General features: G+C 28.6%; 1 protein-coding gene across 1 annotated transcript in view; it reads left to right on the top strand.

Moving 5' to 3' along the window:
- The first annotated feature begins 4,040 nt into the window (after positions 1-4,040).
- Positions 4,041-15,940, top strand: part of LOC142329249 (methylosome protein WDR77-like) — a 35,352-nt gene continuing 23,452 nt past the window's right edge. The window contains exons 1-2 of the mRNA XM_075373665.1: positions 4,041-4,261; positions 9,530-9,696. Of these exons, the coding sequence (XP_075229780.1) occupies positions 4,135-4,261; positions 9,530-9,696 (294 nt within the window). The 5' untranslated portion in view covers positions 4,041-4,134. The remainder of the gene's footprint in view (positions 4,262-9,529; positions 9,697-15,940) is intronic.

Below are 15,940 nucleotides of genomic sequence, written 5' to 3'. Positions count from 1 at the left end.
CTTTACACAATTCATAATATATTTATTTATAAGCACCAATATTTAATAGGCTAATGTAGAATTTTCAAGGCTATAATGATTATTTTCAGATATAGATACAGGTGTCATCTATGAAAACAATAACATTGAACAGAAAATATCAACCCTAACGCAATAAAAGAAGTTTACCGAGCACTGGGTGAGATGAAGAATTACAAAGCAGTGGGAGATCAGATTTTTGAAGAGATCTGGAAACATGCAGGAAGATCAGCAACATTTGCCCTTCATCAACAGCTTGTCAATATCTGTATCAAAGAACTACCACAACAGCCCTCATCTATCCACTACACAAAAAAGGGGACAAAACAGACCCCCAACAATTACAGGTGAATCTCATTCTTCTAAACAACATATAAAATTCTTTCAAAAATCATCCTCAGCAGGAAACAGTCAGTCCACAACTCAAGAAAGAACTAGGAGAATACCAGGGAGATTTCAGACCCTGGAGGAGCTTTCCAGACCAGATCATGAGTCTCAAGCTGATAATGGATTACAACAAGAAAAAAAACAGGGACGTAGTGATAATGTTTGTAGATTTCAAAAAGCTTATGACTGTCTGCAGAGAATCCCTACTAAAAATTCTAAGACACCTTGGACTACATACAAAATTAATAAACATGATAAAACTGACCCTCACAAACTCTAAGTTGAAAGTAAAATTCAGAGGTGAGTTCTCGGAACCATTTGAGATCAAAACAGGACTGCACCAAGGCAATGGGCACTGCTATTATTCAACTGCGCTCTAGAAACAGTAATGAGGGAATGGCTCAAAAAATGCCTCCCAAAAGTAAAAATCTGATGTGATCATCACATGACTTCCTTGTATACCTATTAAATTGCATATACACATTTTTACTGCACTTCATTTAGACTTATTTCATTTGAAAGTGAGATATAATCCTCCAATTTCTTAAAAAAGTGGACAGTTACACAATTGCTGAAATATTAGTTATTAACATCTAATATTTATACAATTATTAATTCATGAAATATTAGGACAGAGTGAGTAAAAGTCCCTTTATTACTCATACTTCTAAATCAGTTTTATTCGCATCTTTGTGAGTTGCTGATTAACAAAAGATTTCTAGTGTGTCATACAAATAAAAATTAATAATAATTTAAGTATTCCGCTTATTGAACTCCTGTGTACTGGTTAAAATGTTAATTTCGACCTTACAGTGTAAAATATTCAATTTTTATTATTGGATTATTTGGTGAATTAATCAAAAATGAAAAAGAAATAATTGTACAGGAACAAAAAAGATATATAAGAAATATATCTCAAAAAAACGACAAATAGACGAATATGAAGAGAAAGAAAATGTTAAGATCAAGGGAAGAATAAAAAGGAAGAAAATGTTACAAACAAAAAAATAAACAGGAAGAAAATATTGCAAAAAAAGAAAGAATAAAAACAATAAGAGATGATATATATATATAAAGAGGAAGAAAATGTTAAAACCAAAGAAAGAATTAAAAAATTAAGAGAAGATGATGAATATAAAGAGAGAGAAAATTTGAAAACTAGAGAACATGAACACAAATTAAGATCACAAGAACTATATCAAACCAGAGCGATTAAATGATTGAAAAAAAATAATAAATGAAATTATCAACTCTGACTTAGGGAGAGTATTGTCTAACAATATCAGAGGAGTAATGAACTAAAAGATAAGAATTTTTTGCAATTTATTAAAGATTGGGCATGTATGCCTCAGTACATTTGTTTTAATTGTCAGGGTCTATTTTTCAGTCAACTTTAATGTAGATAAAATTAAACAAAAATTTCAGAATAATTAAATAGAAAATCCAAAAATAATACGAATCTAAATTATAATTTAGATTTGTATTATTTTATTTAATATAATAGCCATTATATTAAATAATCAGATGTTTCACCAAATCTATTACACATACAGATATGTAATAATGGCTATAAAATTGCATTTACACATTTTTAAAAGTTTATAAACTTTTATTTTACTAATAACTTCTGATTCTTTTCATATTTTTTTTATTATTATTGAATAATTATTTATTTAAATTTTTTATAATGACGGTTTAATAATTATTAATAAATCAGTATATTTAAATTGAAAAAAAAAGGAGATGAAGTCAGATTCAAACCGATGTACCTTTCCCTTGCAAGATCCAAGTATTTCATTAATTAAAATTTTATTTGGCTATAACTCTGGAACCAATGAAGATAAGTACCATTTATGATATATTGTTGAAAATCTCTCAATGAGGGTTTATTGCTACAATTAAGAAAAAGTCCAAAATCCATATTTTTTTGGATTGGACACTTTTGATCCAGTTTATTGTAATCAAAAGGAGAGGTGCACAACTACACTTTACAACAGTCCTAAATCCAAAATTTCATCATCCCATGGCTAATCATTTTTGAGTTACGCATGATACGTATATACAGATGTCCAGTTGAAACTAGTCAAAATGGATTCAGGGATGATCAAAATGGATATTTCCATTGATATCTGAAAACCGAAATTTTTCATGATCACAATATTATCAGACAAGAAAGTAAAACTACACCAAAAAAACAGAACACACTGTGTCCGTTTCCCCAGCACTGCTAGCAAATGAGATCGACAAAGCTAAATCCCAGATATTAAAACTTCAAAACATTGCAAATAAAACTGGCCTCAAAATATCATTCGAAAAGACAAAAATTATGTCCCAAAAATCATCACGATTAAAGGATGTAATCACGATCAAATGGTAATAAAATCAAAATAATAACCCAAAATAAATAACCTTGGAGAAATAATAACAACCTAAATGAAAAATACTGTATCCAAATAAGAAGAAACAAATTAGCTAAAGCTAAAAAATTAACCTGGTACACTTACAATAAACAAAAAAATAAGACACTACAATGCAGTTATAATACTTGATGCTACATATGTGTCAGAAACAGTCTTTCACCTGAACGAACAATCAAAGACAGACAGAATCCAGAAAATCAAAAGAACCTGCATCAATAAAAAGTACCAGAAACACAGGGTGTGGTGGATCGTGCCCGACAAAGTTGATTACAAAGAGTTAGAACACTCGTGTAAGAGGAGACTAGGCTTCTTTGGATATATCATACGGATGCAATATTCATGACTTCTGAAACGGCTAGTATAGTGCAATCTCGACTCAAAAAACACCAGACAGGATGCGGATGGATCAAGAAATAAGAGATGATCTGAAGGAAATTGACCTTACACCAGAAGACAGCATAGGTAAGCAAGAAAATCAACAAAAACATTCACAACATGAACATTTTCAATACTAAAAAGGGACACAGATTGGAAAGTATGAAAATGTACTGGGAGAACCGCAAGGCCCAAACAGTTCCATCAAAGAGACTTGGATAATGGACTGACTAAAGTGATCCTAAAAGGTAATGATAAACAAGATCAGAGGGCTGTGTTTATTGAAGTGAGGGCCTGCTTTTTATGACTTGAACGCTGGAACTCTCGACTTCCAAATCAGCTGATTTGGGAAGACGCGTTCACCACTAGACCAACCCCCAGTGGTCGGGAACCTCTGATCTAGAGAATCATTTATTTCAAAAGGTTCATAATATCATCTATGACACGAATCCTGTATTATTTAACTATGACAGCGCAGTAAACCTGAGAGATAAGATTAGTTAGGGAGATTATTTTAAGAATTAGAAACCAACTCACATTTGATTACCAAATTCAGCAGTAAAACATAATATAATCATCACTTGTAAACAGTTCAAAATCGGAATCAGCCAGCAACGCGAGTAGTTACTTGCAACTGATTGTGTGTTATATAGAGAGATTAGATTTTGCCTTTTTTTAAAAATATCTTTTCCATTAATTTCTATCTTATATTTAAGATCTCTTAAGAAGAGATTAAAGCAAAAAGAGGTTTCCTAGAATGGCATTAAAAATTGGGTGAACTGTTTCGTACAAGTACGTCTTTAAGAACGATATTTTTTAAAAACATCAATAAATCCTCCCCTCTCACCAGTTCCGTACCTCGTGTGTAAACTGTAAAGAGGCAGGTTCGATTTGGGGTTACCGATTTAATTATTTTTTTTTTATTCTGATAAATATGAACGGAGAACTTTGCGATGTAATTACCGAACCCAATCGGATGTCCGAAATTTATCGCAGGTTTCAACCAGCTCCAGTACCGTTACAAATTGAGAAACATTTGACTTTTGTAGACATATCAGATGGTGAGTACGATTATTGGAAGATTCAGCGTGGTAAATTATCTTAGCACAAAAAATAATAAACGCTGCTGGTACATTTATCAAATTAATTAGTTTTATTAAGACTGAAATGAATATAATGCTCTCAAGTTTTAATATCACAGTTATTTTTAAATTTAGAAAAATATAGGTTATATTGACGTTAAGTGGTCCCAATTCCAGTAAATATATGTCATTCTGCTTTTGATGTTGTCATACTCGTGGTTAATGCATTTCGAGTTGTATGCATTAGTTGAAATACTCTGTATTTGCAACTAAATACAGAATTCGTAAGCTTAAGGTCTTTTTTTACTTTAGGAAATTTTTAGTAAAATTAATTTTTGGTTGTGTTTCCCTACTGTTCGGAATGATCATTGTAGATTTCTGGCATTTATCTATTCGGGAAAAGAGAAAATTGTAATGAGTTGATTAGTGAGGACCGTTTTGTGTATATAACTGCTGATTTAGTAGTACCTGAGCAATTATATCACTAATGATTTAAATGTTAACAGTGTTTGAATTTTTGAACTGGAAGAATAAATTTCCTTTGCAAAGTTTAACATTTTCTTAAGGACAGTTTAAAGAAAATTATCGAAATAAGAAAACAGATCTGTGGAATAATTAAGCCAATTTCAGATTTCTAGTAGTTACCAAACTAGAATAATTTATGAATATTATTTAATTGATGTTTTGTTCATCATATAAAGTATATGGTGTGCGCGCATTGTATTTGCTAATAAGAGTACATTAAATAGTGTAAATTTTACCTGAATAATTACTAAAAGTAATGTATAATTAAAAAATAGTAATAAGTTACTTATTATAAGCTATTCTTTGGCCCTGATAAATATATTAGCTTGTTTGTTCTTTAGATTGTAAATAATTTCTATGAATTAGAAAAGGTTGAAATTGTCCTGAAATAAAGGATGACGTTTCTTCTTGTGTAATGTCTTAACATAGGACATAACTTAATTTTAAATAAACATATGTTTAAAATAAACATAAAGTAGGGTAATTATTTGTATTTTTTCACAAAAAAAGTTTTTTGTAAGAGTAAAATAAAATTAAACATAATTGAATGTTATTTATTTGTATGATACAAATTATTTAAAAATAACATCCACTTTGTTGTTTACTTTTGAATTAATAGATCAGTAACATTTTTCTGATATTTGCCTGATTATTGAAAATGTTTAGTTTCCTAAATCATTGAAAGTGCATCTAATCTGTCTTGATTCATGGTGTTTCCAAGAAAGGATTTTATTCTTTTTAATGAATAAAATAGTGTTCAGGGTCTGATGTAGTTAAAGAAATTCTCTAGATGATTTTATCAAAATAGTAATTTCACAATCTAAATTATTTTCTGTTTTAAATTTTAACAAGTCAATTAATTTATGATACGCAGCATGCATATTGGATCTACTGTATAAAACTCAAAAGTTCAGTTTAAAGTGTTTTTCTTATTAATCACGGGATTTGCTTCAGTGGTGAGTTTTAAATCTTTTGTAGGTAATTTATTCTTAAAACTAGCACATTTATGTTTGTTAAATAATTTAGAAAATATTAGTTGTTTAGTTAAAGTTTACCTTTCTCCCATATCAATACAAATGCAGTCACATACTTCCTTTGACTCGGCAGTGATTACCTTTGAAGAACTTGTAATTCTGAATTTCTTATTTTCAAAATGGTAGTTTTAAAATTTGCTATATATTTATATGTTTAAGACATTAATTTCATGAGATCACATTTCATTATAAATTATTTCAACATGTGGCATAATTTGATGAAATAACTTTACCAAAACATGAATTTTTCATTGTTTAAATTACATAATAGTTCTGTAGCTTATGTAATAGTAGGAGTAGGATCTGTATTCAATATTGACTGAATTTCAGCCAGTCAACTTTTCAAGAGTTGCAAATTTTCATTAACTTTATTGACAATGCTATGTTCCATCTTGTAGTAGATGACCTTGGAATGGTGGCATTCATGTACTTATGAAGAATTGTTGTAGGTTGTGGTGACTGAGAAAAAGATTTATGTAACCATACTATTAGGAAAACATTTTTTTGAATTCTGAGCAACTGCTGCATTTTTCATTTTAAGTGAGTCAATGCGCATTACAATGAGTGAAATGAGCATTATTGTAAAATTATTTTATTTTTGCTTGAACACCCACCTTTTTACTCTTCATGACTTCTGCACTATCAAATGACTGAGCTATTAGTTTTGCCTGTTACCTTGAATAATAATATCTAACTGCCCTAAAATACATTTGGATAAGTGGTCTACGGTTTGATTCTCTGGAATAGGTTTTTTATTTAAGCAGTTTACCTGTGGGGGCCATTTTTGTGATTGTAAGGGTTTGCTGAAAAAATCATAACCAAAAAACTATTGGTCCTGGAAGAATGAAACAAAAAGTAATGTAATCATATTTTCTCAAGGTAAAAGATTGGTCCAGTGGTTTATTTACCTATCTCTCTTCTTTCTAAGAGAAAATTACCAATAAAGTTGAACATGAACTGTGAAATTTCACTTTTGGTAATTGGCTGGCATGGCATTCAGTTTGAATTATTTTTTATGTATAGGTACATTAGTAGTTTTACCATAAATAATATTAATGGTGATATACTTACCCCTAGATTTTTATGTATTTTTGAAAACTAATTTTTTTTTTAAATTCAAATTTTCGCTTCAAATAACTCTGATGGGACTGGTGATAAAAATCTCAATTTTACACAACTTACAGTGTTATTGTAGATGTTTATGGCAAATAAAAAAGTTTCTTATGTATTGTACTAATAAAAATGTTGTAACCTCTCAAAAATCATGAAAAACCTGTTAAAGGTGATACCATTTTGATTCACTAAATAAGTGCCCCAAGGGGGTTGCTTGTCTTCTTTGCACTTTACACTTTTTATATATTTTATATTTAGCTCCTATCTTGTTGAAGTTGACATTTTCAATATTTTAAAAATAGTTTTCTTTTTAAATTATTAATGATAGGTTGTAATTTAATGACAACTTAACCAATACTACTAACTTAATCTAATTTTGATTCAAAAATGCCTGTAAAACTTTCCCAAACTGAGATTTCAATCAGTAGCCTACATCTTTTCTCAAGAATTAATTTTTATTTTTATATTGGTTTATTTTTATAAACACTATTGAAGAAAAAATAAATTGTAGCAAAATTGAAATTATTTTTCAATGAAATAGCCTGTTTTTGTAATAATGAAAGTTTATTATTTAGTGTGGTTAACCAACAGTTGTGATATCTCTTCTGATAATTCTTTTGAAATTGTGTGAGAACAACCCGTCACTGTAGTTAGTTCAAGTGATGTTAACTTTCTGTGATGTGGGGCATGTATTGCTCTTGGTCTTCGCATTTATCACCAGCCCTATCAGAATTATTTGAAGCCAAAATTTGAATTTAAAAAAAAAATTAGTTTTCAAAAATACATAAATATCTAGAAGTAAGTTAACATTAATATTATTTATGGTAAAACTAATATATATCTTCATATTAAAAAGTAATTCAAACTGTGTATGCCATCCCTGCCGCTTGAAAAAAATTACCAAAAGTGAAATTTTACCATTTTTCATGTTCAACTTTATTGGTAATTTTCTCATAGAAAGAAGAGAGATAGGTAAATAAACCGCTAGCCTAATTTTTTACCTTGAGAAAATATGATTAAATTACTTTTTATTTCATCCTTCCAGGACCAATAGTTTTTTCACAAAAATAGGTGTGTGCACCATCACAAAAATAGCTGCTACAGGTAAACTGCTGAAATAAAAAATTTTTTAAATATATTTTTAAGGTCCTGAAACATGTAGGAAAAAAATAGTTTTAAGTTCCTGAAACATATACGAAACAAGTAAGTTAAATTTTTTTTTTTTAATTTGTCAAACATCAAGCTTATTATATTTTTTTTTTGGGGCACTTCAAATGGCTTGACCCTTAAGGACTGTACTGGTTTCTAATCAGTTTTGTTATGTGGCTTTAATTTAGACACAGTTACGACTGAATTATCTGTTCATCAAGAAGAATTTCAAGATTTCCATGTAGTAAAGTTCACTCAATTTTTTTGGATAAAATTCATGGTTTTTAGATACACTTTTGTTATGTTAATTGAAATTCATTTTCCTCACTTAGTTTTTGTTTAATGTCTACTGTTCCTAAAAACAAAAAAGAAATGACATTTTCAGCATATTTTTGATATTTCATGTTTTTCAGTTTTTTCTATCATTTTATTTTTAATTTTCAAAACCATCCTTTGTGCATTTCACTTAGGCTCCAAATAACAATCATGAAAAGAAAGTGCATTTTTCACTTAAAACCATGTAGCCAACTTTTATTCTTATACCACTCTGTATTAAAATGTCTGATATACTTATTATTATTATTGCTTATTCCTGCTGAGCTATTTTAATATCTGGTAAAGGATGATCGCAAATTTTAATAAAACATTTTTTAGCAATAGTCAATTTGAAAAGTCTAGTTTATATAATTCACTTATAATCACTACTGTCACAAAATTTACAGAACTTATTTCTTGTGGTTGCAAGAGAATATTATGTGTTTTATTTACTGAATTAAGCAAATTTTTAAATCTATAGAGTTTATGATAACACTAACTCATAATTGGACTATACATTTGTTATGGAAGGACTGTTTGTTAAAGATTGTCTTAGAGGGTACAGTGAATGGTTGAGAGAGGGAGAGGAAGATAAAATGGATTCTGCTCGATGATAATAGGAAGAAGTTATGTTCGTACAAAAAGGTTAGCTGAGAATAGAAAAGAATGGAAAGTTAATGCTGTGCAAGGAACTGCTAAATAGCAGAACACTGATAATCATTGTTTGAATCTAAATTTTTCTTCACTTTTTTCTGTCTCTGATTGATGCGCAAGTTTGGTTAATGCATTTGGTGAATTAATAACATTAATTCTTATTGTTATTATTTTATAAAACTTTTAGCTGTATATTGAGATCTTCCAGCAATTGGTATTGATATTTTTTTAAGGCTATAATGATGAATAGATATTTAATCTTGTTTTTGTTTATATTCATTCATGTGAATTTATGCTTGTATTTATTGGCTAGTGTTTCATTCAGTAATATTATTTACAAATTTTCAAAATTGTCTTCATAAAATTTCTCAGAATCAGTCCATTTTGTGTGGATTGGTCTTTATATATTTTAAATTATTTAATTTTATTATTGTTAAGATAGTTTAATTTGTCTTAGATGGCTGTATGTTATTGGGTTCAAATACATTAAATGGAAGATACTGGACTGGTACTTTGCATTTTTTTAATGAAGCAACTGTAACTATAAGTAAAAATACCTCCTTATCTGGAATGAATTGTCAGTCAGTTGTTACGGAAGGAAAGTTTGTCAGTTCTAGAGATAAGGTAAGTTTGTTTATTTGAGTGTAAGTTTGTACTAATCTGTGTAATAATAGGTTACATCAAATCCACCAATCGCAGTTCAAAAGTAGCATCACTAAACAGTTTTCAATGACAGAACAGATTTGAACTTTTTATAACTATATTTTATTTCACTTCATTCCTTCTTACTATGATAGAATGAAGTAAAAAATTACCTAACTTGCATTATGTTATTTACTTTAATAATAATTTATTAAGATATTTTGATAATTTTTAAAAATTGTATTGTAAATTGTTCGTAATGGTTTGATATAATGATATTTTAATTTTAATTTACAAATAGTAGTACAGTTTTTGAAAATGAAAAACTATAAAAAAAAATAAAAATAAAAACAACCTACCTCTTAACACTCATGAACAATGTAAAATTTATAAATTCAAGGCATTAATTAACTTTTTTAAGATGGGTATCGTTAACAACATTGTTACTGCGTACTTTACTGAAGAAGCTAGTAATTAACTCCTAAAGGATTAAATTGTATTTGTTTAAAAGTGACTTTCCTTAATATGTACCAAATTAAAAATATAAAGTAATACAAATATGTTAGTATAAGTTCTGTTGTAAGTATTCTATTCTGATCAGTACATAATATTCATGAATACATTACATAGATCACATTAGGAAAGAGTGGATATGCTACTATATAGATAAAAAAAGAAAAAAAAATTAATGTATTTATTTTCTTTTTCAAGCAAATCCATGCTAATCACTCAAAAACATGGTGACAGATGAATTGTTATAGCATGTGAAAAATGCCAAGGCTATGTGATTTCAACTCAAGATGTGCTGAATGAAAGGCAGAGACATTACCACTTCACCACATAGGTTGGTGGAACGGCAATATTTAAATGAAAAGCATTTAACGATTCATTATTTGTACATATTAAAGATGCAGAAAATTTATCTGCGGTAATATTATTTTTGTAAAAGAAAGTATTACTTATTTTAAATATTTTGGAAAAATCTTGTAAATTGATCAGTTGTTTATTAAACATGGCAATGAAAGCATAACAAAAGCATGTACTCTAAAGAATTATGTTGAGTTATACAAAACTGTTTTTATTTTATTTTTTATTATTTTCCCAATTATAGATCTATTGATGTTGCTATAATCAGGAAAATATTGCATCAGGCAAAAGTTTGGGTATTAGGTTTTTGCAGATGTTAAAGTTTCAAGACTCCCTTAGTCTATAAAACACAAAAAAGGGTAATAAACATTTCTGGAGTTATATGTATGTACTTAAGTATGTGTATTTATTACACATAATAAGGCTTGTTAGATTAATATCTCTGGAGTGACTCTACATAAATTCTTTTAAAATTGCTCAAAAAGTTTTATGTTGGGGCATTGATGAAATTAAATTTTAGGCAACATTCAAGTAGGAGGAAGGGAGTTTTGACGATTTTTTTTATATAAGGGTTGCAGAAATTGAGCTTTAGTACAGTGAATTATACTTTAGCATTAGTACAATGAAATATTTAAAATTTCCAAAGCTTAAAATCAATCATATTTAGGTATGGGGGCTATAAACAGTATTTCTAAACAGTTTTTGTCTTGTATCTTGAAAATTCCTTGATATAAAAAGTTCAAATTTGGATATATATATATATATTTATATATTTAAATTAAACTTTTTGTAGTCCATGTCTCCTCTGTATGTAAATTTTAGCTAATCATATAATATAATATTTTTTTCAGCCACTCCACAAAGTACAGAATTAAAGAACATTCTTACCTTTACTTTTTTTTTGCTCATCATAGGCATAAGCCCATCTTCAATAATGTTTTCTTTAAGATGTTTCTTCTTTCCTTACATTTACACATTAAAACAAAATCTAATACATTAAAATTTATAGAACAAATATTTGTTCAGTCAATAAATTTCTTTTGTAAATTTAAAATGTTATTAATATGTAACTTGTAATATTTCTCCAAAATGTCTAAAACTTTTATTATCTTTATTTATATTATATTCCTTAATTTCCAAATCGGTTTGAATATCAGAAATAGAATTTTTATTTTTAATGAGGTGGTCAGCAGCATTAGATAAACTCAATTTTCCATTTTTATAGTGTGTAATAAATTCAAGAAATCTGGTTTTAAAAGATCTTTATATATATATAAATGTGGTCACAGTCATTACACTTTATTTTATAAATTCCACACAAATTGTATAAAGTATATGAATCAGTATGATTACTATTTTTTAAATGGTTATTTGTTTTGTATGCAGGATTAAATTTACTTTATCATAAACCTTAGTTATATTTTCAACCATGTTATCACTATATAAATATTTTAAATATATCTTGCCAATTTTTTGTGTATCATTCATTGGTATTAGAGATGTAGTATTGTTAATTTTTGAAATTTGTTTTTTGTTATATTGTCATGTGTTCACGGCTCGATCAGGATATTAAGAGATTGACAATTTAGAATGTTTATATATTAACAGTTTATTGGTTTATAAACAGAATTACAACAACTCAAGCAACCAGCTTATGTGCTTTTGGGACACTTCAAATGGATTGACCCATAATTGTGTGTTGTTTTATTGGTTGTGGGTGTCCTATATACTGATGTAATAAATTGATTCTTTTTATTAATTTTGATACTAACATTTAAGTAATTAATTAATTGTTCTATTTATATTGATTTCAAAGGTAAATTTCAAGCCATTATAATATGAATTGAGTTTATTCAAAATTATTAGATGTTCATTGTACGAGGCATATTCATAAAGTAAGGGCCCCGTCGGCTTGTATTTAAATATTAGCAGGTGTAAACACAGTTTCATGCATGCAGGGCCATCTATTGGCTATTTACAAAGCTACTGCAGTTGTTTTGATTTAGTAGTCGTTTGTCTGCCGATGAGTGCAGATCACAATGTCCACGACAATGGTTTCTCCCACCTGTTGTGAAGTGCGTGCTGTGATTCAATTTTTGTGTTGAAAAGGATCTTCAGCTGCTGAAATTCATTGGGAGTTGTGCCTAGTGTATGGACCTACAGTAATGAATGAAGGAAAGGTTAGACAATGGTGTCGAGACCTTAAAAATGGCCGCACAAATGTACATGACAAAAAGCAGAGTGGCAGGCCCAGTATTCAGACTGATGAAATTATTGAACAAATGAACCAAAAACTGCGATATGATCGGCAATTGACAATTAGTGCTCTGGCTGATGAATTTCCTCATGTTGGACGCACCTCTAGCGCAGTCACAGGACCCTCTTGTCACAGAAAACCTCTGATATCGCTAATTGTGTCCAAGGTGGGTAACAAAAATGCTCACCAACCAACACAAAGAGCAAAGAATGTGCAGTGGATTAGTATTTTTGAACTGCTATCGACAAGATGGAGATGATTTGTTTTCCCACATTGTTACGGATGATGTGATGTGGATATCCTGCACCAACTCAGAATGGAAACAACATTCGATGCAGTGGCGCCATTCAAGTTCCCCAAAACTGTAAAAGTTTAAGCAATCTCTGTACTCAAGTCAAAAAATGTTGGCTACCATTTTTTGGGACGAAAAGGCGTCATTTTGGTTGATTTCATGGAACATGGATCTACAATTACAGCTGACATGTACTGCAAAATGCTCACCAAACTGAGATGTGCGATTCAAAATCGACGACGCAGGAGACTGTTGTTCGACATAATCCTCCTTCACAATACATGTCCTCACACCGCTGCCTTAACCAACAAGAAGATTCAACATTTTCGTTGGTAGCTTTCTGACCACTCTCCATGTAGTCCCGACCTTGCACATAGAGTGACTATTTTCTCTTCTTGCATTTAAGAAAGTGGCTTGGTGGACAACAGTTTGAAAACGAGGAACTTCTATTGTCAACTGGTTCAATTCCCAGGCAGCAAACTTCTATGCATGGGGGTTAAAGAAACTGGTGCAGCATTACGAAAAGTGCTTAGAATTGAATGGTGATAATGTGGAAAGTGAAGTAGATTGTACTAAACTAAAACTGTAACTAAAAACCTTTTCTCACTTATTAATTTTTTTTTAAAGACAAAACAGCCCTTACTTTATGAATATGCCTCATATATAACAGGATTATAAACAACAAAAATATCATTGACATACAAAGTCCATGTTAGGATATCATGAGTATTAATAATGCCATAAATAACTTTATTTTCAAAATCTTGTAAATAAATTTCAAGACATGATTGCTAAGAAAGGAAAACCCATTGGTAAGGTATTTTCCTGAATATGTATAATAATATTTGTCAGCAAATTTAAAGTAGTTTTGTTGGCATATATTTCTAATTATAGTAATAATATTATCAACAAACAAAGGGTCTTCATGATTGTATATATTAATTTGTTTATTATTATATGAATTGTTTTGTCTATGGGTATGCTAAAATACATGTTACTAATATAATAGATAACCATCCTAGTTTTTGCTCCATTTGTCAAGTCTTTTAACTTATTTACAAATTCAAATCCATTTTTTGTATTATATTTATAATCCAAATCCATTTTCATCCTAAGTATTTTATCTATTATTTTGGAAATAATACAAATTTATACAATTTGTGTGGAATTTATAAAATAAAATGTAATGACTGTGACCACATTTATATAGGTAAAACTAGTAGATCTTTTAAAACCAGATTTCTTGGACATATTAGACACTATGAAAATGGAAAATTGGGTTTATCTAATGTTACTGACCACCTCATTAACAATAAAATTCTATTTCTGATATCAAACCAACTTGGAAATATTAGAAATTAAGAAATATAAGTAATAATAATAAATGTTTAGACATTTTGGAGAATTATTATATATATATAAATATAAGAGGAAATTCAACTTGATCAACTTGCAAACAGAATATGAAGATGACACACTTATAATGGCTGGAATAAATGCCAGTACTTATTTAGACAAAAAAATCTGATGCAGACACCACACAACTTTCTTGTATTCATATTAAATTGCATATACTTTTTTTTGCTACACTTCATTTAAACTTATTTCATTTGAAAGTGAGATACAGTCCTCCAATTCTTTAATAAAAGTGGACAGTTACACAATTGCATTGTGGTGGACACCACATTGAATCACATTTTTTAGTGGTGTTTGTATCAGCATTTTATATTAGTTTATATATTAATTTTGTTTCACATCGCTCAAGTAATTATGTGGTGTAAGTGAGAACGTGTTGGATCAATAACCACGAACACATCGGGGGTTCAAATCTTGAATTCATACACATATATCTTTTTAACTTTTTTTTTTTTTTTTTAAATTTAAATACATTAATTTATTAATAATTGTTAACCTCTGTAACAATTTTTGAATTAAAATGAAAAGCACATAAAATTTTATTTCACTATTTTTTCTTATTTTTTTTTATTGTTATTATTGAATTATTTATTTATTTTTTACAATCAGAGGTTAATAATTATTAATAAATCAATATATTTAAGTTTAAAAAAATATATGTATATGAAGTTGGATTCGAACCGATGTACCTTCCCCTTGTAAGATCAAAGTATTTCATTAATTAAAATTTTATTTGGCTATAACTCGGGAACCAATGAAAATAAGTACCACTTATGAACCAAATGTTTTGGATTTTGGGTTTTTCTGGACACTTTAAGACCACTTGATTGCAATCAAAAGAGGAGATGCACAATTAGATGTTACAACAGTCCTAAATCCAAAATTTCAACATTCTACGACTAATTGTTTTTGAGTTATTCGAGATCCATATGTATGTACAGATGTCATACTGAAACTAGTCAAAATGGATTCAGGGATGGTCCTTTACTTCGTGGAAGGAAGTAATAATGAATAGTGCACAGATCCAATTTAATTTAAATCCATACTGTACTATACTATAACATTGACTGGCCAAGACACATAGTATATTTTATCCTATTTATTTGTTTATTTTAATTTTATCAATTCTGACATTATATTTTATATATGTTATTTTTATTTCCCATTTAATTTTTATATGTTTTTAATAAAAAAAAGTTTTAAATTGTGATTTTTAATAATAATACATTTTTTAATTTTTGTATTTTAATTCTTAATTTTCAATTTTAATTTTAATTTATTTTTATAAAAAAAAAGAAAAAAATTAAAGAAAAAAATATCAAATAAATTTTTATATTGTCTTTGAGTTTAATATGTAGTTTGATATAAACATTGAAAAAAAAAATTACAATTTA

Source organism: Lycorma delicatula, chromosome 8 (assembly GCF_047948215.1).
Source record: "Lycorma delicatula isolate Av1 chromosome 8, ASM4794821v1, whole genome shotgun sequence".
Lineage (NCBI taxonomy): Eukaryota > Metazoa > Arthropoda > Insecta > Hemiptera > Fulgoridae > Lycorma > Lycorma delicatula.
This window is presented reverse-complemented; position numbering and strand designations above follow the sequence as displayed.